At 36.5% G+C, this 21,141-nt stretch overlaps 1 protein-coding gene across 1 annotated transcript; it reads right to left on the bottom strand.

Annotated features, from left to right (window-relative positions):
• Window positions 1–660: 660 nt before the first annotated feature.
• On the bottom strand, window positions 661–21,141 carry LOC141505761 (BPI fold-containing family A member 2-like). The gene is made up of 9 exons (XM_074211899.1): window positions 21,073–21,141; window positions 19,541–19,741; window positions 17,613–17,757; window positions 15,948–16,055; window positions 14,937–15,092; window positions 14,250–14,331; window positions 3,108–3,171; window positions 1,216–1,294; window positions 661–885 (listed from the first exon to the last, which is right to left on the bottom strand). The coding sequence occupies exons 2-8, from the start codon at window positions 19,662–19,664 to the stop codon at window positions 1,242–1,244; spliced, it is 732 nt and encodes a 243-aa protein (XP_074068000.1). The 5' UTR covers window positions 19,665–19,741; window positions 21,073–21,141; the 3' UTR covers window positions 661–885; window positions 1,216–1,241.

Genomic DNA, 21,141 nt, shown 5'->3' with positions numbered 1-21,141 from the left:
CTGCACACCCAGAAGCATAAAAATTAACCTTTAATGAAATAAAAGATTTCCAAGCATTCCTGATGAAGAGACCAAGGTTGAGTAGAAGCTTGAAATACAAATTTAGAAATCAAAAGAAACACAAAAAAATAAATATAAATGAACAATCTGAAATGATTTTAGCGGGATGAGGTGATTGCAGTCTAATGGGAGAGATGGAGGGAATAAAACAGGTATCCCTAGAGAACAAACAATCAAATAAGAGGGGAGTCCTGAGAGTCATTTCCACTGATAAAACTATATCCATGTCTGATTTTGAACCATTTAACATTAACAAAACTTTGTAGTTGATAATGCTCCCCCATTTTCTGTAGCTGTGGCTGTTCAGAAGGTTGGTGTCATGGATGATGGCTGCAAAAGCCAGGTAAGATGCAGAGTTGGTGGCTTGGAGGGGAAAGGGCACTTAGTATCTCAGATCTCTTGAGTGAAAGTTTGTCACCTACATCCACTAGGATTTAAGGGGAAGTGGTGGTTGAGATAGCAAGAGAAATAAGAGCAATTTGGAATGCCTGTTTGGATCAAAATTTGAAATGATGACAAGAAATCCATTTTCTGGCCCAAAACCCCAAGGTTTATCTTGATTATATTGTAATGAACTGAAAAAAGATGACACAGATCAGATACATTGAAAACAAATATTTTTATTTCTAGGGAAAAATTTTATTGTCAATACCCACCATTCACAAAGAGAATCAAAGTTTAAGAAACAGAGTAGAAGGAGACAGTCAGTCTCAGATGATAGCCAGTAACAGACCCATCAATTAGTAAATGCAAGCCTTAGCTTAAACTGAGTGACTTTATCCATTGACTACGTAGGGAACTCATCAAAGACAATAGAACATGAACCTGTAATGGCAAAAAAAGAAAAAATTATATTTACAACATGCAAATTGTCATTCTGTCCTAATCTGTGCATAGGCTCAGGAGTCTATTTATGCCTAGGTTCAAACGTCAATCTATGTCCATTGCTTGAGATTAAAGACCCTATTACTACAGTCAAGATTTATTCTGTGACTGTGTAACAAAGATACTAATAAATTCATACTTGGCCTCATTGGCTCTAACTAATGAGCTAATTAGTCAGAGATTCTGGCCATCACTATGGTCCCTTGTGGTCCCTTGAGAAGAGGGGTTTTCTTTTTTCAGGACTTTGGGAAGAAAGTAAAGTATTCTTACTTGTTAGGTGGGACAGAATGGGGTGTTCATGCGAGTTGAACTTTAGAAACATCCACCTGGGCATTAGTTTGAAGTTGGCCTGGAAGAAAACACAATGTGTAAATCTCTTTATCTGAAATTAGAAAAAAAATATTTAACAGTTTATATCATAGAGCTACAGACGTCCTACAGCCTAGGTTAGAGAGAAAGTCTGGGGGCAAGACAATCAAAACTACTAAATGACTCATTATTTAGTCTTGAATTTTACCAGTGAGAGCTCTCTCTCTCTCTCTCTCTCTCTCTCTCTCTCTCTCTCTCTCTCTCTCTTTCTCTCTCAGTCCCTCTGTCTGTCTCTGTCTCTGTCTTTGTCCCTGAATTTTTGTCTTTCTCTGTCTTTCTTTGTATCTGTCTCTGTCTCTGTCTCTGTCTCTCTTTGTCTCTTTCTCTTTCTTTCTTTGTCTCTGTCTCTGTCTCACTCTCTCTGGCTTATAGAAGTTAGATATGGATCAGAACTAAAATATCATCTGTTTTTACTCCACTTTACAGAGAAGGAAACTGAGATTCAGAGAAGGGAAAGGATTTATCCAAGGTCACAGAAAGGTAGGTGGCAAAGACAGAATAAGAAGAGATGTTCTGCTTTCAGGGCCATTGCTCTCCATTACATCAGAGAAGAACAATTTCTATGCCTGAGGCAAGAAAGCATCATAAAATGGGGTTGGCACAAAATGGTAAAAGTAACTTTTAAAGACAAAGTCATCTGAGAGAAGAAAAAGTTCTTAGACATCAGACCAGTGTAGTGAAAGATGGAGTTACTGAGATGGTGGGGAATTACTACTGAGGAGATTTGTGCTCTGAGAAAGGATAGAGGAAGCCAGGCCAGGAAGGGCTTCATGGAGATGTGGTTTATCTAGTAACTTCCTATTTTAACATTTTACTCTTGAGAATTAGGTGCTAGGTTCAATTGTTTCTCTACATGTGCAGTCTAGATTTCACTGCCCTGAGCTATAGCTCTGGTTACATTACCTGAGTTACCACCAGACCCTAGAAGTATGAGCCTCCTTGGAGTCATTATCTAGGCATTAGGAGACTGAAGAAAAACTTCCCAGGGCAGTGGAGATCAAGGAAAGTGGAAACAGAAGTAGCATACTGCAGTCAATTATCTGGCTCTGACTTTGATTTGCTTCCTAATGATTCTTAAAATTTTTCCACACAGGGGCGGCTAGGTGGCACAGTGGATAAAGCACCAGCCCTGGAGTCAGGAGTACCTGGGTTCAAATCTGGTCTCAGACATTTAATAATTACCTAGCTGTGTGGCATTGGGCAAGCCACTTAACCCCATTGTCTTGCAAAAAAAATCTAAAAAAAAAAGATTGGGGCAACTGCAATATTACGTGAAATAATAAGAAGCTAACTAGCATAAAACACAATCTATGCCCTGCTGATTCTGTCTCCCAACAAATTCAAGATGCGCAGGTGAAAATGGTATTTTCACTGTCCACCACTTTCTATATTCCCAATCTGTTTTCAGACATTTACTCCATCTTTCTTCCTTCCTTCTTTCTTTCCTTCCTTCCTTTTTTCCCTTCCATCTTCCCCTATTCCATTCCTTCCTTCTTTCTTTTTTTTTCTTCATCAAACACTGAATTCATTCATCCTCATATCATGAATACTTCAGCTATAATATAACTGTCAGTTTTCTCACTCTCAATTCTTAAATTGTTCAATACAGTGTCATTAACACTTCAGCCTGCCTTTTGATAACTGGTGATACTACAGGACCAGGGTGAGTTGACAGGTCAGACATTAGTGGGAAAGGGGACAGAGACAAGCTAGGGTGAACTTCAGACCTGGCTTCTGTCATCTTTAGTCAAACCTTTGGAAAAAACAAGAAAAATATCAAGAGTGAAACTTACTTATCAAGTCCTTAATTTTGTTGACATCCAGAGATTTTACTAAATTCCCCACAGCAGGACAGACCTAAAGACAGAACACATGATGAATGGCATACATGGGCAGAAGGTAAGTGTTATACCAATAATAAGTTGATGATAAAAAAAAGAATACATTTACTTTACAGTTTGATTGTCTAAGCATTTTCCTTGAAATGATTTTTGAGATGGATAGTACAAGAATTATTAGGAAGATTTTGTAAAGAAAACTGAGAGTCAAAAAGGTTAAGGGACTATCCCTTAATTACACAGTCAATAAGGATCAGACTTAATCTTTGAACCCATGCTCTCCAGATTCCAAATCCAATGTGCATATATGTATATATATATATATATATATATATATATATATATATATATATATATATGTTTGCCAGTGTCTTCATATGTGTTTGTATGCATAGGAAACTAAAGACTTTAAACTACATCAAGTGAGAATAAGTCTATCCCTTTCTTAGGGATTTGGGGTGACCTGCAGACTTTATCTTTTCGTGACAAAGAGGGTGAGAGTGTCAGGCAGCATCTATAACAAGGACAATGTCAAAGCAGGATGAAGAAGCAGAACCTCAGTGCCCCATAAGGTTGTTAGAGGCAAAAGATTTCAACATACCCCAAAAAAATGTACACACAGATGATGATGGGCTGACCTTCTGTTAAAGGAGTATATTAGGTAAAGCAATGGATAGAGCACCACACCTAAAGTAAAAAACACTCATCTTCTTGGCCTTACTAGCAATGTGACCCTGGTCCAGTCACTTAACCCTATTTGCCTCAATTTCTCACCTATAAAATGAACTGGAGAAAAAAATGTTGACCCACTCCAGTACCTTTGTCGAAAAAAAATATATGATCACAAAGAGTTAGACATGACTAAACACAAGTAAAAAAAAACAAAACAAAACAAAAAAAAAAAAACCCTGAGCTTATCCACTCAGAAACAACATTCATCCCTCAAGAGAGATTAGATGTTCCTCGGTTTGATTTTTGGTCTTCTACCTGATTGGCCTCTACTCAAGCATTTTTCCCTCTTCATAGCCATAAACCTGCCTCTTCTCCTATCTTCTCTGTCCACCAAAGGTACTACCATTCTCCTACTTTCCCAGATTTGTACCTAGGAGTTATTCTTGACTTTGCCCACTCTCTCTCCTCCCCACATCCCAGAAAATCCTGTCCTTTTTTAAAATCTGTTATATCTTTCACCCAATCCCATCTCTCTCTAGTCTTACCACTACCACCTCTGTTTAAATCTTCATCTTTTCTGCTCAAATGAGCAACAGTAATTGCTCATGTTCTTGCCTTCAGTCTTTCCCTTCACTGATCCATTTTGTTCAGCTTCTAGAGTATTCTTCATTATTCCTTGCCCTGATCATGCTACTCTTTATTTTCAGTGATTTCCTATTTTTGCTATTGTTATTCAGTCATGTCTAGGGATTTGGGGCGACCTGCAGTTATTAGTCATGTCTAACTCTTTGTGATCATATATCTGTCATTTCATGACCCAACTAAGGTTTTCTTGGAAGAGAAACTAGAGCAATTTGTCATTTCATTCTCCAGTTCATTTTATAGATGAGGAATTGAGGCAAATAGAGTTAAGTGACCTGCCCAAAGTCACACAGAAAGTAAGTGTCTGAGGTCAGTTTTGAATTCAGATCAGTTCCGGTACTTTATCCACAAGTATTATACACAAAATAAAATTTAAATTCACAGACATTCACATTCAAACCCCTCCTCAGTCTGATTCCAATCTACTTTACCAGCCTTAAATCACAGTACTACTTCTGATATAGAGTAATCCCTTCCACATCTAAGGGGCTGGGGGCACAGCACCTTTGAAAACTAGAAATTCCATGTAAAATTTTTGGAACTCCCTTCATACCAGAGAAATCTAAATGATTAGGGAATTAAAAGATGAAATATGCTGATATTATACAATACTCTACACATATTTTATGCATTTCTGAGTTTTTTAATTTTTTATGTGTTGCCTGCTAGCCTTTAAATGTCTTCTGTGGCATCCACAAAATTCCCTGAAAAATTCCTTTTTAATTTCTTATGCTGATCCTCAAAATAGTGAAACTGCATTGGGAAAGTTACAATCTAATAGACATAACTCTCTTCAACCTCTGAAATTATAGATGTTGCCCTCCAGGTCTCTAATGTATTCTTTCTTTCCAATTCTATTTCAGGTAAAAGTGACCTCTTCTTCCTTAAATTTTGAATAGCACTTTGCCTGAAACTCTTCTCTGCCCAAAACATTTTGCTTTACCCCTCACTCATCCCTCATCTATTACATAGACATATAGATAGAAAAAAATTTCAATAGCTAGATAAATATACACAGATATGTATGCCATATTTCACCCAGTCAGTAAGTCATAATTTCCTTGATGAAAAAGAATATGGAGGACTTCTGGGGAGGAGCCATGATGGCTTTGCTAAGCTAGAAGCTCCCAGAGCTCGTCCCAAAGCAACTTTAATGAAGTCTCTACAAAGACCTTAAAACTGCAGATCTCACCAAAAAATTCTGAAGCAAGTTCTCAACTGAAGATATCATGGAGGAACTTCAGTAAAGTCTGTCTCACCTGGGTAAAAGGGAAGTATAGCCTAGTATAGGTGAGAGAGCTGTAAGACCAGCAGGAGGTTCTAAGTCACAAGGCAGCTCAGGTCAGGGCTCAACAAAGCAGCTTTGCAGCAGTGAGGGTCCTAACCCCAACTTGGAAGACAAAGTTAGGACCCAGGGAATACTAGTACAACAGATGGGACTAGGTTGGGCTACCCTAAAACTACATAGGCAATGCCAATGCCACAAGCAAGCAGTAAGTCAGAGACCAAATCCCTGGCCTCAGCCAAAAAAAAAAAAAACCTTGCAACTATATTCTCTGTTCCTCAGGAGTAAAGCTCAAATATCAAAATTTGGGGGGGAGTGCCAACCATAGATAACTACTATTCTGATAAAGATGATTAACATGCCTTCTCAGAAGAGTAAAGCAGTGACAAAATGGATACATGTGAAGGCTCAAAGGAGTTTATGAATTAGCCTCAAATCCCAAAAGATTTCTTGGAAGACTTTATAAAAGATTTTAAATATGAAAGAAGAAAAGAAGAAGGAAAATGAAGAAAAGAAATGAATCATACAGTAGAATTATGAAAAAACTGACTGAAGAAATAAACACCTTTCAAAGTAAAATTGACCAAATGTAAAAGGGAAATAACTTTTTTTAAGTAAAAGTTACCATCCAGAAAAGGAATAAAACTCATCAAAAAGTAAAACCAACCAACTGGAATACAAAACACCAAAGCTAATTGAAAAAACAAAACTCTAAAAATTAGATTTGGAAAAATGGAATTGAATGACTATATGAGTCACCAAGATCCCATCAAACAAAATCAAAAGACTGGAAAAAATAGAAGAAAATGTAAAGAACCTCTTGGGGAAAATGCCAGACCTGGAAAATAGATCCAGGTAAGATAATTTACAAATTAATGGTTTACCTGAAAGCTATGATCAAAAAAGAATCTAGACATATTGTATGAAAGGAGAGGTTACAAAAGAGACTGGACAATATCTTTTAGAATATTATCATAGTAAATTGACCCAAATGTCCTAGAACAAGAAGACAAAAACCATAGATTACCTCCAGAAAAGGATCTCAGAATAAAAACTCCAAAGAATGTTGTATCCAAATTTCAGAATTCTCATCTAAAGGAGGAAATACTACAAGCAGTCAAAAATAAGCAATTTAAATGCAAGGAACCATAGTCAACACTATGCAGAACTTATCAGCTTCAATGTTAAAGGATCTGATAGCCTGGAATTTTATACAGCAGAGGGCAAAGGAGTTTAGATTACAACCAAGAATTAACAATGTTGCAAAATACAGCATATTCTTTCAGGAGAAGAGATAATCTTTCATTGAAATCGAGGATTTTCAAACTTTCCTGATAAATAGACCAGAAGTGAACACAAAATCTGATCATCAAATACAAGACTCAAAGAATTCACAAAAAGGTGAATGGAAAAAGAAAAAATATCAGTCAATAACATGAAACTGCATCCCAACATGGGAAGACATACTTGTAAATCTTGAGAATTATATTTCTCCTTGGAAAGTTAAAAGAAAAGTTTATTTACAGAGAAGGTATTGGTATAGATTGACCATGAAAGTGATGATGCTTTAACTGATATTTTAGCTCATGAGGATTTGAGTGTAGTTGATGGGAGTGTACATGGAGGGTATCAGTATAAATGGATCTTGAAGTGATTTGGATTTTCATGATACTTCAGCTCATGAGATTTAAATTTCTATTTGGAGAGTGAGAAGGAGTGTACTTACAAGGTCTGTGTATAAACAAATCATGGGGTAGTTTTGCTTTTCATACTTTAACTCATGAGGGCTGTATTTCTATAGAGAGTACTTAAAAAGAAGCTATGGTATAAATTTATTGTAATTTCATGATGCTTATGGCTTTTGAGAATTGTATTTATAATGTGATAGTTAAGTGGGTGTACTTGGACAGAAGCTGTAGGTATGGTATGACTATGAGGTAATGATGCTTATAAATCAATCAATCAATCCACCCTTGAACATTGTTCTTCTATCAGGATACATAAAGGGAGTATATTTTGTCAGAGGTTGTGAGTACAAGACAGATTTAAAACAAAACATACAAAAAATTATACTAGAAAGTGAGACATTAAAAATTAAATAAAACCATATGAAAAGACACATTGGGAAAGAAGGAAGGATGTGAGCACTGACATCCCAATTGGGCTTAAAAATTTGTACTACCCTACTGGAAGAAGAGGGCAGAAGGGAGGGGGTAAAGAATTGATAAAAGGAATGGCAAAAGAAAATGTAAAGGTAAAGTTAAAAAGAAAAGTAAAAGGGGAAAGGGAGAAGGAAAGGGAAAAGAGTTGATAGAAAAAAGAAATGATCAAGTGGCAGCATTCTGAAACAAAACATTGAGAAGGGATAAGGAGAAAAGAAAGAGAAAAGTACAAACAAAGGAAGATACCATGGAGAGAACAACAGTTTTTAGCAAGCTTAATTGCAAATATGAATGGAATGAATTCTCCCATAAAATGGAAAAGGATAGCAGAGTGAATTAAAAATAAGAATCCTACAAGATGTTGTTTACAAGAATCACATTTGAAACAGAGAGATACATATAGAATAAAGGTAAAAGAGAAGAATATGTTTCAACTGAAGTAAAAAAAAGCAGGGGTAACAATCAAGTTCAGACAAAGTAAAAGCAAAAAGAGATCTCATTAAAAGGATAAGGAAGGAAACTACATCTTCTTAAAAGATACCATAGGCAATGAAGTAATATTGTTATCAACATATATGCACCAAGTGGAATAACTTTCAGATTCTTATAGAAGTTAAACAAGTTACAGAAAGACATAGACAGCAAAACCATGTTAATAAGGGACTTCAACTTCCTTCTCTCAGAATCAGATAAATATAATGACAAAATAAACAAGAAGTTAAGAAGTTAAGGGGGGGAAAAGTCAAGATGGCTGCATGAAGGCAGCATTTCCCAGAAACTCCTTCACCCCCCCCAACTCCAAAAACCAACAAATGATGACTCTAGTCAAAATTTACAGGCAGAACCCACATAAATACATTTTCCCAGTCCAAGATAACTTAGAAGTTTGTGGGAAAGGTGTGTTTCACCAGGATGGGGAGCTGGAAAAAAAAATGGATGTAGTGCACCATAACCCAGCCCAGCCAAGCCCAGAGATCACTAGCATCAGCTTGAAGGGGCAGGGAGAGAACTCTGCTACACCAGAATGAGTGTGGAGTGAGAAGCACCAGTCACAGAATCTACAGCGAGAATCTGGAGAAAGCAGCCTGCACCCCCAGAGACAGTAAGGGAAGTCTGCAGAGGTTTTGCTGCTCTCCCTTAGGGTAGGACTCTGCTGCTAGCCTACACTCAGATCCAGGTTGCAGTTTGGGCTTCCATACTAAGATAGCAGGATCCTCCTTATAGCTCCAAGGCAGAGGGAAGTATGGGGGCCAGCTACAGATCAAAGCACAGGCAAGAGAGCACAAGACCCTGGAAGAATAAAGATCCCAGGGGGATGTCTCCCCCCCCAAAAAAAACAAAGCCTTGGAAGTGCTGTCTTGGGCTGAGGAAATGAGTAAATAAAAATAAAAGAAGAATCTGACTATAGAGAACTACTTTAGTCCCATGGAAGATCAAAACACATACTCAGATGATGACAAAATCGAAGCTTTCATATCCAAAACCTCCAAGAGAAATAGAAAAATGGGCTCAGACTATGGATGAACTCAAAAAAGACTTTGAAAAGCAATTAAGGGAGGTGGAGGGAAAAGTTGGGAGGAGAAATGACAGCGATGCAGAAAAATCATGAAAACCAAATCAACAGCTTGGTGAAAGATATACAAAAAAAATACTGAAGAAAATAATATATTAAAAACCAGTTTAGGCCTAATGGAAAAAAGCAAAACAAAAGGCAAATGAAGAAAAGAATACCTTAAAAAAAGCAAAATTGGCCAGCTGAAAAGGAGATAAAAAAGCTCTCTGCAGAAAATAACTCCTTCAAATGCAGAATGGAACTAAAGGAAGCTGATGACTTTGCAAGAAATCAGAAAGAAATAAAACTCTTCCAAAAAAGTCAAAAATTAGAAGAAAATGTGAAATATCTCATTAGAAAAACAACCAACCTTGAAGACAGATCCAAAAGAAATAATTTAAAAATTATTGGGCTATCTGAAAGCTACGATCAGAAAAGCCTAGACTTCATTTTCAAAAAATAATACAACAAAATTGCCCTGAAATCCTAGAAGCAGAGGGTAAAACAGAAATCAAGAGAACTCACCAATCACCTCCTGAAAGAGATCCCAAAAGAAAAACATTCAGGTATATTATAGCCAAATTCCAAAACTCCCAAATCAAAGAGAAAATTCCAAAAGCTGCAAGAAACAAACAATTCAGCTACCGAGGCTCCATAGTCAGGATTACACAGGATTTGGCAGCATCTACATTAAGGGCTTATAAGGATTGGAATATCATATTCCAGAAGGCAAAAGATCTTAATTTACAACCGAGAATCAACTACCCAGTAAAACTGAACATTCTCTTTCAGGGGAAAAGATGAACTTTCAATGAAACAGGGGAATTACAAGCTTTCCTATTGAAACAACCAGAGCTGAACAGAAAGTTTGATCTCCTAGTACAAGGCTCTGGTGAACCATAGAGGGAAGAGAAAGACTAACTATAAGGAACTTAATGATATTGAATTTTTTGTATTCCTACACAGAAGAAAATATTGATAACTCATATGAATTTTCTCATTTATAAGAGCTGTTAGGAGCATATATAGACAGGACAAGGAAGGAGTGGAATATAATAGTATAATGTATAGTAAAAAGATAGAGTCAATGGGTGATAAAGGAACGTACTGGGAGGAAGGCAAAGGAGATGAAGAAGAAGCTAAGAAATTTCACATAAGAGTCAAGAAAAAGCTTTTTCAATGGAGTTTAAAGGTGGTAGGCAAGGGGGGAATGAGTGAGCCTTATTTTTCATCAGAAATGGGTCAAAGAGGTAATAACATACACACTTATTATGGAGAGGAAATCTATCTTACCCTAGAGAAAAATAAGAAGAAAGGGACGGGATAAGGGAGAATGGGGGGGGGGGGGGGAGGGAAGGGGGGGAATAGATGATAGAAGAGAGGGAAGATCGAGGGAGAGTACTCAGATTCAACACACTTTTGGACAGGGCCAAGATGAAAGGAGAGAGAGAGAGAATAAAATAAATGAGAGTGGGGAGAAACAGAGTGGAAGTAGCTGGTAATAGCAACTAGGAAAAATATTGAAGCTTCTCTGGTGGACTTATGATAAAGAAAGCAACTCACCCCAGAGACAGAGCCATTGGAATCTGAATACAGACTGAAGTACATTCTCTCTCTCTCTCTCTCTCTCTCTCTCTCTCTCTCTCTCTCTCTTTAAGGTTTCTTATCTTCTTGGGGGGGTGGAGAGGGGGGTTTATGTTTACTCTTATAACACATTGAATTTACATCAATGTATAGCATGGAAACAATGTAAAGACTATCAGGCAGTCTTCTGTGTGGGGGGTAGGATGGGGGAAAAAAGTGTAAAATTTAAAACCTTACAAAAAATGATAGGTACATATTACTATTACATATAATTGGAAAACAAATAAAATGTTAAAAAAAAGAGAATGTAGATCCATATTTAGAGAAGGAACCATAGTGTCTGAATAGTAAGACCAGTTTTTAATTTTTAAAATTTGTTTTATGCATTATGATTTTTCCTTCTCATAATTTTTCCCTTTTTGATTTGATTCTTCTTATACAATATGATTATTATGGATATATGTTTAACATATTTATATATGTATAACCTATATTGGATTGCTTTCTGGGAGGAGGAACAAGGGTAGGAGAAAATTGTGATACTCAATACCTTACTAAAAATGATTATTGTAAACTTATCTTTGTATGTAACTGGAAAAATAAATAAATAAAATAGAAGGGAAAAAAAGAAGTTGAATAGATTTTTAGAAAACTTAGCTATGATGGTCCTCTAGAGAAAACAATGTGATAGGAAGGGATATAATTTTTTCTCTGCATTAAATGACACCTAAACAAAAATTGACCATGTACTTAGACATAAAATCCTCACACTCAAATGGAGAAAGGCAGAAATATCAAATGCATACTTTTCAGATCATAATGTAATAAAAATCATGTATAATAAAGGATCACAGAAAGATAATAAAAATTAATCAGAAGCCAAATAACTTAACTTTAAATAAAGAATGGAGCAAGCAACAAATCATAGAAATGATCAGTAAATTTAAATTTAATTTAAAGTAACTGTAGACAACATAAAATAATTGAGAATCTACCTCCTGAGACAAACCCAGAAACTATATGAACACTATTACAAAATATTTTTCACACAAATAATGTCAGATCTAGACAAGTGGAAAAAACTAATTGCTTATGAGTAGTCTGAGATAATATAATAAAAATGACAATTTTATCCAAATTTAATTACCTATTCTTTGTCAAACCAATCAAACTACCAAAAAACTATTTTATAGAACTAGAAAAAATTGTAACAAATTTATCTGTAGCAAAAAATAGTAAAAAAAATATCAAGGGAACTAATAAGAAAAAATGTAAAGGAAAGTGGCCTAACTGTGCCAGATCTAAACTATATTATAAAGTGGCAGTTATCAAAACTGCTTGGTACTGGCTAAGAAATAGAGAAGTGGATCAGTTAAATTAGGTATCAAAGAAATAGTAGTAAAGGACTATAGTAAACTACTATTTGATAAAATCAGTCACTAGCTTCTGGGATAAGAACTCATTATTTGATTAAAAAACTGCTGGGAAAATTGGAAAATAGTATGGCAAAAATTAGGCATAGACCAACATCTCACACCCTGTACCAAAATGTGTCTGGTTTATATATTTAAAATGGATACTGGATTTAGACATGAAAGGTGATACTATAGATCAGTTACAAAAATAAGACATGTTCTAACAATCAGATCTACTGGAAAGGGAGAAGTTTATGATCAAACAAGACAGAGAACATTATGAATTTTAAAATGGATGATTATTAAATTAAAAAGTGGTTGCCCAAACTAAACCAATACAGCCATGATTAAAAGAAAAGCATAAAGCTGGGAAGCAATTTTCATAATGTTTCTGATAAAGGACTCATTTCTAAAATATATAGAGAATTGAATCAAATTTATAAGAATACAAGTCATTCTCCAACTTTGATAAATGGTCAAAGAATATGAACAGGCAGTTTTCAGATGAAGAAATTAAAGCTATTTATAATCATATGAAAATGCTCCTAAACATTATTGATTAGAGAAATGTAAATTAAAATAATTCTGAGGTTCCACCTATATAACCTATCAGATTGGCTAAGATGACAAAAAAGGAAAATGATCAATATTGTGGGAAAGGTGGGACATTGATGCACTGTTGGTGAAATTGTGAACTGATTCTGTAAAATACTTTGGAACTAACCAGTAATGACACAGTTAAGTCCATATCCTAAAGAGATCATAAAAATAGGGAAAAGTCCCACATTTACAGAAATATTTATAGCAGCTCTTTTTGTAGTGGCAAAGAATTGGAAATCGAGGGAATGCCCATCAATTGAGGAATAACTGAACAAGGTATAGTATATGAATGTGATGGAGCATTAGTGTTCTGTAAGAAATCCTGATTGACTGAACTTTAGAAAAGCATGAAAAGATTACATGAACTGATGCTGGATGAAAGAAACAGAACAAGGAGAACATTGTACACATTAATAGCAACATTGCACAAGCTCCTTTCAACAGTTCAGCCTGAGACTACTGTTATGGAAAATACCATCCACATCCAAAGAAAAAACTATGGAGTCTGAATGCAGAGCAAAGCATATTATGTTCAGTTTCTAAAACTTCCCTTATGTTCTTTCTTTCTTATTGTTTCTCTCTCCCCCCCCACCCCCCCCACCTTAGTTCTAATTCCTCTTTTACAAGAGAATAGGGCAGCAAAGTGTGGGAGTGGATAGAGCACTAGCCCTGAATCCAGGAGGACCTGAGTTCAAATCCTATCTCAGACACTTGACACTTCTTTAGCTGTGTGACCCTTGGAGAGTCATTTAACCCTGATTGCCTCACATCCAAGGTCATCTCCAATTGTTCTGATTCATATCTGTCCACTGGACACAGATGGTTCTGGTGGAGAAAATGAAACTGGTGATTTTGCACAGCAGTTCAATTCACTCAAATCCAATTTACATGCAAGTCATAGTATGACTTCCCTATTGTTATGGTCTTCTTCAAGAATGAAAAAAAACAGCAATAATATGGAAATATGTAAAATACACTTGTACATGTACAACTTTTACCAGATTGATTGCTGCCATGGGGAATGGGAAGGGAAGGGATGGTGGTAGAAAATGTGGAACCCTAAACTTGCAAATGGAGGAATGTCAAAAACTGCCTTTGCATGTATTTGGGAAAAAGACTGATTTTTTTTTAATCTTTATATTCCTTTGTATCCCTGAGTACCAGAAGACAAGACTTAGGACCTACCTGTTTCTCCATTGCAAGAGGTATTAATTTGTTTAGGATGCCAGTCAAGTCCTTCATCAAAAATAGCTGTATCTTTGAGGTGCTGATGAAAAGAGAAAGTGAGACATAACTGTATTAGTAGAATGTGCCCATAGGCAGACTCAAAACCAAAAAGTCTGGGTACTTGGGCTTCAGAGGTAATTTAAACAATACAAATGACAAATCATCAATGAATTTTTAAAACAGATGTCAAGAAATGTAACACAGACCAGAGCATCCCAGACCCATTTCACATCTCAAATAGGGCCTGGCTGATATGAATAAATAGCATAAAAAAAAATGCTCTCACTTTTCTTCCTTCATGGAGGATTTCATTTGATCCTCACATCAGCTTTGGAGGGAAATATTGTTGTCATGATTTTACAAAGGAGGCAAAGTGAGTTTTTCCTGGCCAAGGCCAACTGGCATGGCAGGGGAGTAAGGTCAGAGACTGGTAGCCTGCCTTCTCTATTCTACATCATTCTCTTCACTTCTTACTCTTTCTCTTCTCCCATAAAAATCTGCTCTCAAAAGAAAATTAAGACCCACAAAGTGGGAAGAACTAAGGTAAGTGTTGTGGAGTAAGATACAAATAACACCATATAGTTATGAACCCAAATCTGATCCAAATTGACAAATAATACAGAACAAATGGAAAATAATTCTCACCCTTCCAAAAGAGATATATCAACAGTGGCTGGGTCACTGGAACAATCTCCAAGGACCACAATGGAGGCGCCAGTTTTGTCATCAATTCCAAGATGGATTTTTAAAAGGATATCCACATTAACTTTCACTTTTACAAGTTCAGATGTGAAAGGATTTCTGAAAGAAATAGAAACATTGAAGCACAGAATCCAAAAGATTATAACTTCTCCAGTGTTTCCTTCACCAACAAGCTTATATTGCTATGCCATGTTCTAAATTCAGATATTCCCCTCATCTAGTGGTTTATATAATGGGGAGAATGAGTCACATTAAAATCTTGCACAGCATTATAAACAATTAAAAAGAAATATCCATTATAACCAAAGCAAATGAGAATATTTTTTGTTAATTGCTAAATTTCGCAAAATATTAGAGATAGGAGGTCTCCTGAAAGTCACTTAATCTAACTTCTTAATTTTGGAGAGAAGATATATTTCCTCCATCCCAAAGTTTGTATCATTTACCTCATTGTTCCATTGTCCTCATCCAGATAGTTCCCTTCCCCAGTTATAATCAGACACACTATAATTTGTCTCTAACACAGTGATGTCATTTTTGGTCTTCCTCAATAAGGAAGGACAAGAACTACATGACACAGAAATTTATATTATATATCCCTTTTTGTGGGAGCATATGACAATAATTCACATTAAAATATTTCCTAGCAGGAGCAATTACTGGGGGAAACAATGATTATAACCAGAATAAATGAGACTAATTTTTTTTAAAAAGTCCCAAATTCAACCAAATATTGGTCTGGTAGAAAACTGAGAGACCAATCTACCCTTGTTTTAGGGGGAAAACCAAGCCCCCCCCAAAAAAGAAGTATTTTACCTAAGATGACCAAGTGATTTAGTGCCAGAGCAAGCAATGAAACCAAGATTCTTTGACTACCCTCAGCCCAACCCAGGATTTCATCCACTATCAAGTGCTGTCACCCATGAATTCTCCTATTCCCCAATATGCACTCACAATTTCAAGGCAATTGTCCCACTGACAGGCACTCTGACGACCAGACTTTTGCCATCAGCATCCAGTTCAGGTTTGATATTCAATTTTACAAGATCCTCAATCTTTAACCTGCACAGATACCACAGAGATCATCAGATGTCACTCTTTTCAGGGACAAAGATTTAAAAGCAGGGAATAATATTAGACAGAAAAGAAGACTGGAGTGTAAGTTTATCAAATGGCTGAATTAGAAAGACTTGGGAATTATCTAGTCTGGAGTGAATTCAGTTTTTGAGGGGGTTTTTATGACTATTTCATTTTTCTTTAATCCCATGTATTTTATTTTAGGTATTTAAAGACAGGTATCTGAAAAGGGGTCCATGGGCAACACCAATGCCATTGGAATACAACACCAAAAAAAGGCTCCTAGTCTAAGGGCAATACCATTGTTGTAAACAAGGATGAAAATATGAATTATAAAGGAGAAGAACCCAAAGCATGATAGTGTCAGAAGCAGAAATCAAACTAAGTTTTAAAATGCCAAGTCAACTCTTTCCACCCCATCACAGTGGTTCCTCTTTGAAAAAAATATCAATAATGATTCACTTTTCTAAGGTCCTTTAAGGTTTTCAAAGTACTTTCCATTTTGACACCTTGTGAGGCATACCATTCTTTTTTTTTTAGGCTAAGCAATGAGGTTAAATGACTTGCCCAAGGTCACTGACACATACCATTCTATACACTAAGATGATTGTTTCAGAAAATATTTTGAAGCCAGAAAAATTTCCAGGTTTCAAGACTTTCATTAGAAGAAACTATTCCAGGATGGAGCAGTGGAAGCAACAAGGTTACATAGTGGATAGAGCACCAGCCCTGGAGTCAGAAGAATCTGAGTTTCAAATATGACCTCAGACACTTAATAATTGCCTAGCTGTATGACCTTGGGCAAGTTACTTTAACCCCATTGCCTTAAATAAATAAAGAAGAAACTATTCTGAGGGAGAATAGAGTATCTACATTAAGGAAGGGATAGAGTGGTGAAAATGGGATTAAGTCCCTGAAATTTATCTTCAGTAATTCCTCATCCTCACTCTTAATCTTACCCCAGTTTTCTCCCCTTAATGTTTCCCTTCCCATTTAGCACCTTGTATACCAATCCTGCTCCCTCTGAGACTTCCCTTGGGAGAAGAACTGTTTGAATAATGCACAGTAATGTATCACTAACATAAGAGACTTAAAAATATTTTCCCCTCCCAAGTATTGTTGTTCAATTATTTCAGTCACGTCCAACACTTTATGATCCCATTTGGTGTTTTCTTGGCAAAGATACTGGTTTGCCATTTCCTTCCCCAGCTCATTTTAAAAATGAAGAGTTAAGGCAAATAAGGTTAAGGGATTTTCCCAAGGTCACACAGCTAGTAAGTATCTAAGGATCAGATTTGAACTCAGGAAGATGAGCCTTCCTGGCTTCAGTCCTGGCACTCCATTTACTATATCACCTGACTGCCCCAAAACTTAGCCTCTAGTTCTCTATAATTTCCTCAAGCTCTCCTACATTCCCCATTCCATATTTATATCCATCTTTCTTGAAGTTTCTGTCACCTCCTACCAACTGCATCTTCAGAAATGAACTTATATTGATCTTTTAAAAAAAGGTTTCCATTAAGCCTAAAGGACCCAACTTACACAAAAATTTTTTCCAGCTTGGAGAGCACAATATTCACAGAATTGTCAACAAAATTCCTAACATCTCCTAAGACACCGTCCACCAGTTTTCCAAGGGGAGTGAGCCTCAGTTTCTCCAACTCTTGTACCAGGCCATTAGCAAGCCCTGCCAATAAAATCAATCAAATAATCAATAAATATTCATTGAACATCAACTTCCTAGCACATAGAAAGAAGTAAACCAAAGTTAAAAGAGGAAACAGTGAGGAAATTAGAAGTATGTCACCCCAAGAGACTCAGATTAGAAAATCTGAAAAGATTCTTTGCCTCAGTAGAGGGAACAGGTAAAGATGAATGTTTCAGAAAATATAGAGAAATTAAAGGCAACTGAAGGTGCTTAAAGAGTGGAATACTAATACTGCTTTGGGGAAAGGAATTGGAACTTAGAAGCCGGAATATCAGTCATTCCAAATGCATTGCCCTGTTAGGGTAAATAAGATGGCACCTTAGACCTGGAGTCAGGAAGACTTTTCTTCCTGTGTTCAAATCTGCCCTCAGACATCTTTCTAGCTGTATGATCCTGGGCAAGTCACTTAACCCTGCATACCTTATCATCTCATCTGCCTCAGTTTCTTCATCTGTAAACTGATGAAGCTCATAAAAAAATGGCAAAGCACTACAGTACCAAAAACCCCAAAAGAATCAGACATGATTGAAATGACTAAACAACAATACATGGTGCAATGGAAAGAGAATTAGAGCTGGAGGAATCCTCCCTCTGTCATTTGTTACCTGGATGACCTTGAGTAAGTAATTTTGAATTTCAAGACCTCAATTCATTATTCTACAGTCATTTTCATTTGTGTCTGGCTCTTTGTGATTCCCTTTGGGCTAGGGTTTTTGATTGCTATTAATGTTATTGTCGTTATTTGGCAAAGATGCTGGAGTGGTTTGCCATTTCCTTCTATAGCTCATTTTACAAATGAGAAAACTGAGGCAAATAGGGTTAAGTGACATGCCAAGGGTCATATAGCTAGTTAGTGTCTGAGTATAGATTTGAATTCAAGTCTTCCTGACTCAAGGTCAGGTGTTCTATCCACTATGTCACCTAGGTGGGCCAGATACCTCAGTTTCCTCATCAGTAAAAAACAAGACTAGATAGCTTCTAAGATCCCTTTTGGTTTTAAAACCATGATCCTATGACTAGATGACTTTCAAGATTCTGTCTAGCTCTAAATTTTTTGACCTGTCCCTCAGCATTCTTCTGGTAGAGGACTAGCTCTCTGGGGAAATGTAAATTCAATATTTTTATTTTTAATATGAAGCATTAAAATTTTCTCCATCACATTCTTAAGTCTAAATAATAATAAAACAATCAATTTGTATGAATTGCAGATTGTTGAGCTGTAAATGCTCACACTGATATATGAGTTGCCTTTGAGACACTTCCAGCTTATTATTCTACATCCCTTCCATTCTAAGATCTTCTTTTCATCATTTCATCAATTTAAGTGCTTACCATGTTCCAGAAACAACAAGTTCTAAGTACTGGGGATTAAAAGGAAAGCATAAACACAATCCCTCCTTTAGGGGGCTAACATTTTAAAGGGAAATACAACACTAAATAACAATTTGTAAACAAGACATGTACAGAGTGGATGAAAGGCAATCCCAGAGAAGGCACTAGCATCTAGAGACCAGGAAAGGCCTTCTGCAGAAGATGGGGTTTGAGGAAGTACTGGGGGAAGTCGGGAAGTCAGAAGGCAAAGATGAGGAGGGAGAACATTCCAGGTGTGGGGTATAGTCAATGGAAGGTATGGAGTAGGGAGAGCTACATTTTAGGAAAGTCTAAGAGTTGGAAGTATATGTAAACAAACAGCATCCTTCAGTTGCTGGAATTGTAGTCACAAGGTGCCCTGGGCCCTTATCTGTTGTTCCTGCAGACTCACCTTGCAAGTCATTTGTCACTACAGCAGTTTCCTTCTTCACTAGAGATTGTAAACCCTCTAGTAGGCAACAGGAGGGGCTGACGAGCAGCCCACACAGGAGGGTGAGTCTCCAAAGGGCAAGCATCTTTAGGCTGATTCCTGCAGCAAGAGGAGATAGGTTGTGAGCATCAAAGGACCTCAGGAATAGCAGGCTTATACCACCTGGAAATTCATAGGAAGGATTGTTACTTTTAGAGTGTGTTCCTCTAATTTTCACTGTCATTTCAGAAAAGAACCATGACTTCTTAGCTGTGTGACCCTTGGCAAGTCATTTAACCCTGATTGCTTCACATCCAGGGTCATTTATTAATGTGTCTGAATCAGAGGTAGGTCCTAGGGCTACAAAGGCAAGAAAGGGAGACACGTAGAAGATCCTAAGTTTAGAGGTAAGAGGAAGCTTAGTTCTAGTTCAATGCTTGTTTTACAAATAAAAAAACCTCAGAGCCAGTGGTCGTGGCTTGAGTTCAAATTCAACTTCATACATTTAATAATTGCCTAGCTGTGTAACCACAGGCAAGTCACTTAACCCTATTGCCTTAAATAAATTTAAAAAATAAATAATCGAATGAATGAATAAATGAAGAAAGAGAGAGAGAAAGAAAGAAAGGAAGGAAGGGAGGAAGGAAGGAAGGAAGGAAGGAAGGAAGGAAGGAAGGAAGGAAGGAAGGAAGGAAGGAAGGAAGGAAGGAAGAAACTCAGACTAGGAAAATTAATAGTCTTTTCAAAAGTCACAAAGATAATAAATGAAAGACCTAGGATTTGATTTCAGGTCCTTTGACTCCACAATTAATGCTCTTTCCACTGTGAACTATGATGCCTCCCAGAAACCCTAGCTAATAATAATGATGATAACAATAGCATCTATGTAGTTCCCTAAGGTTGGCATTGAACACCACCCAAATCATCTTTCTGACTCCAGACATACCATTTAATCTACTGTTCCACCTAGCTACCAAGAAGTTAACATTCTATTAGAGCAATATATATATATATATATGTGTGTATATGCATATATATAGTTTATGTCAATATGTTTATATTATAGTTTATGAACATACACAGAGAAATATATACATATAAACATATATTTTATATATATGTAGTATACATATAAAATTACAAACAAAACCAGTGATAGAATTTCTTAGAACTGACAAGTTATAGATTACTCATAGATAAACTAGTTTGCCTTTGATTTAACAAATAAGGAAAGTGAATCCCTGAAAAATCAAGTGGATTGCCCAAGGTCACACTAGTTGCAAGAAATAGAGCTAACATTGTACCCATTTGGTCCTCTGATTTCCAATCTTGTAGATTTACTGCAATACTCCCACATTTTTCTGCAAAGGAGGAAACTTTTCCTCATAAGGTGACTTGGTCAATTTCTTGCACTATATTAAGGGCAAAGCAGACAGCCAATCCCAATTATCCTCATTCTTTTGCCCCTACAAAGTTTCTCAGCAATATCTTTGCCCAGTATTCACAAGTTTTACCTGGTTCAGTGAGAAGACTTGGATGCTTGTACCGATTCTCTTCTGAGATCTCCTGAAAACCTCTGGGAA

The sequence above is a fragment of the Macrotis lagotis genome, chromosome 1, assembly GCF_037893015.1.
Source record: "Macrotis lagotis isolate mMagLag1 chromosome 1, bilby.v1.9.chrom.fasta, whole genome shotgun sequence".
Classification (NCBI taxonomy): domain Eukaryota; kingdom Metazoa; phylum Chordata; class Mammalia; order Peramelemorphia; family Peramelidae; genus Macrotis; species Macrotis lagotis.
This window is presented reverse-complemented; position numbering and strand designations above follow the sequence as displayed.

Coding starts and splice junctions, on each gene's coding strand:
- LOC141505761 (XM_074211899.1), bottom strand. CDS start 19,664: ATGCTTGCCCTTTGGAGACTCACCCTCCTGTGTGGGCTGCTCGTCAGC. Junction 14,332..14,936: donor GATATATCTCTTTTGGAAGG/GTGAGAATTATT, acceptor TCTTTTCATCAG/CACCTCAAAGATACAGCTAT. Junction 1,295..3,107: donor CAAAATTAAGGACTTGATAA/GTAAGTTTCACT, acceptor GTTTTCTTCCAG/GCCAACTTCAAACTAATGCC.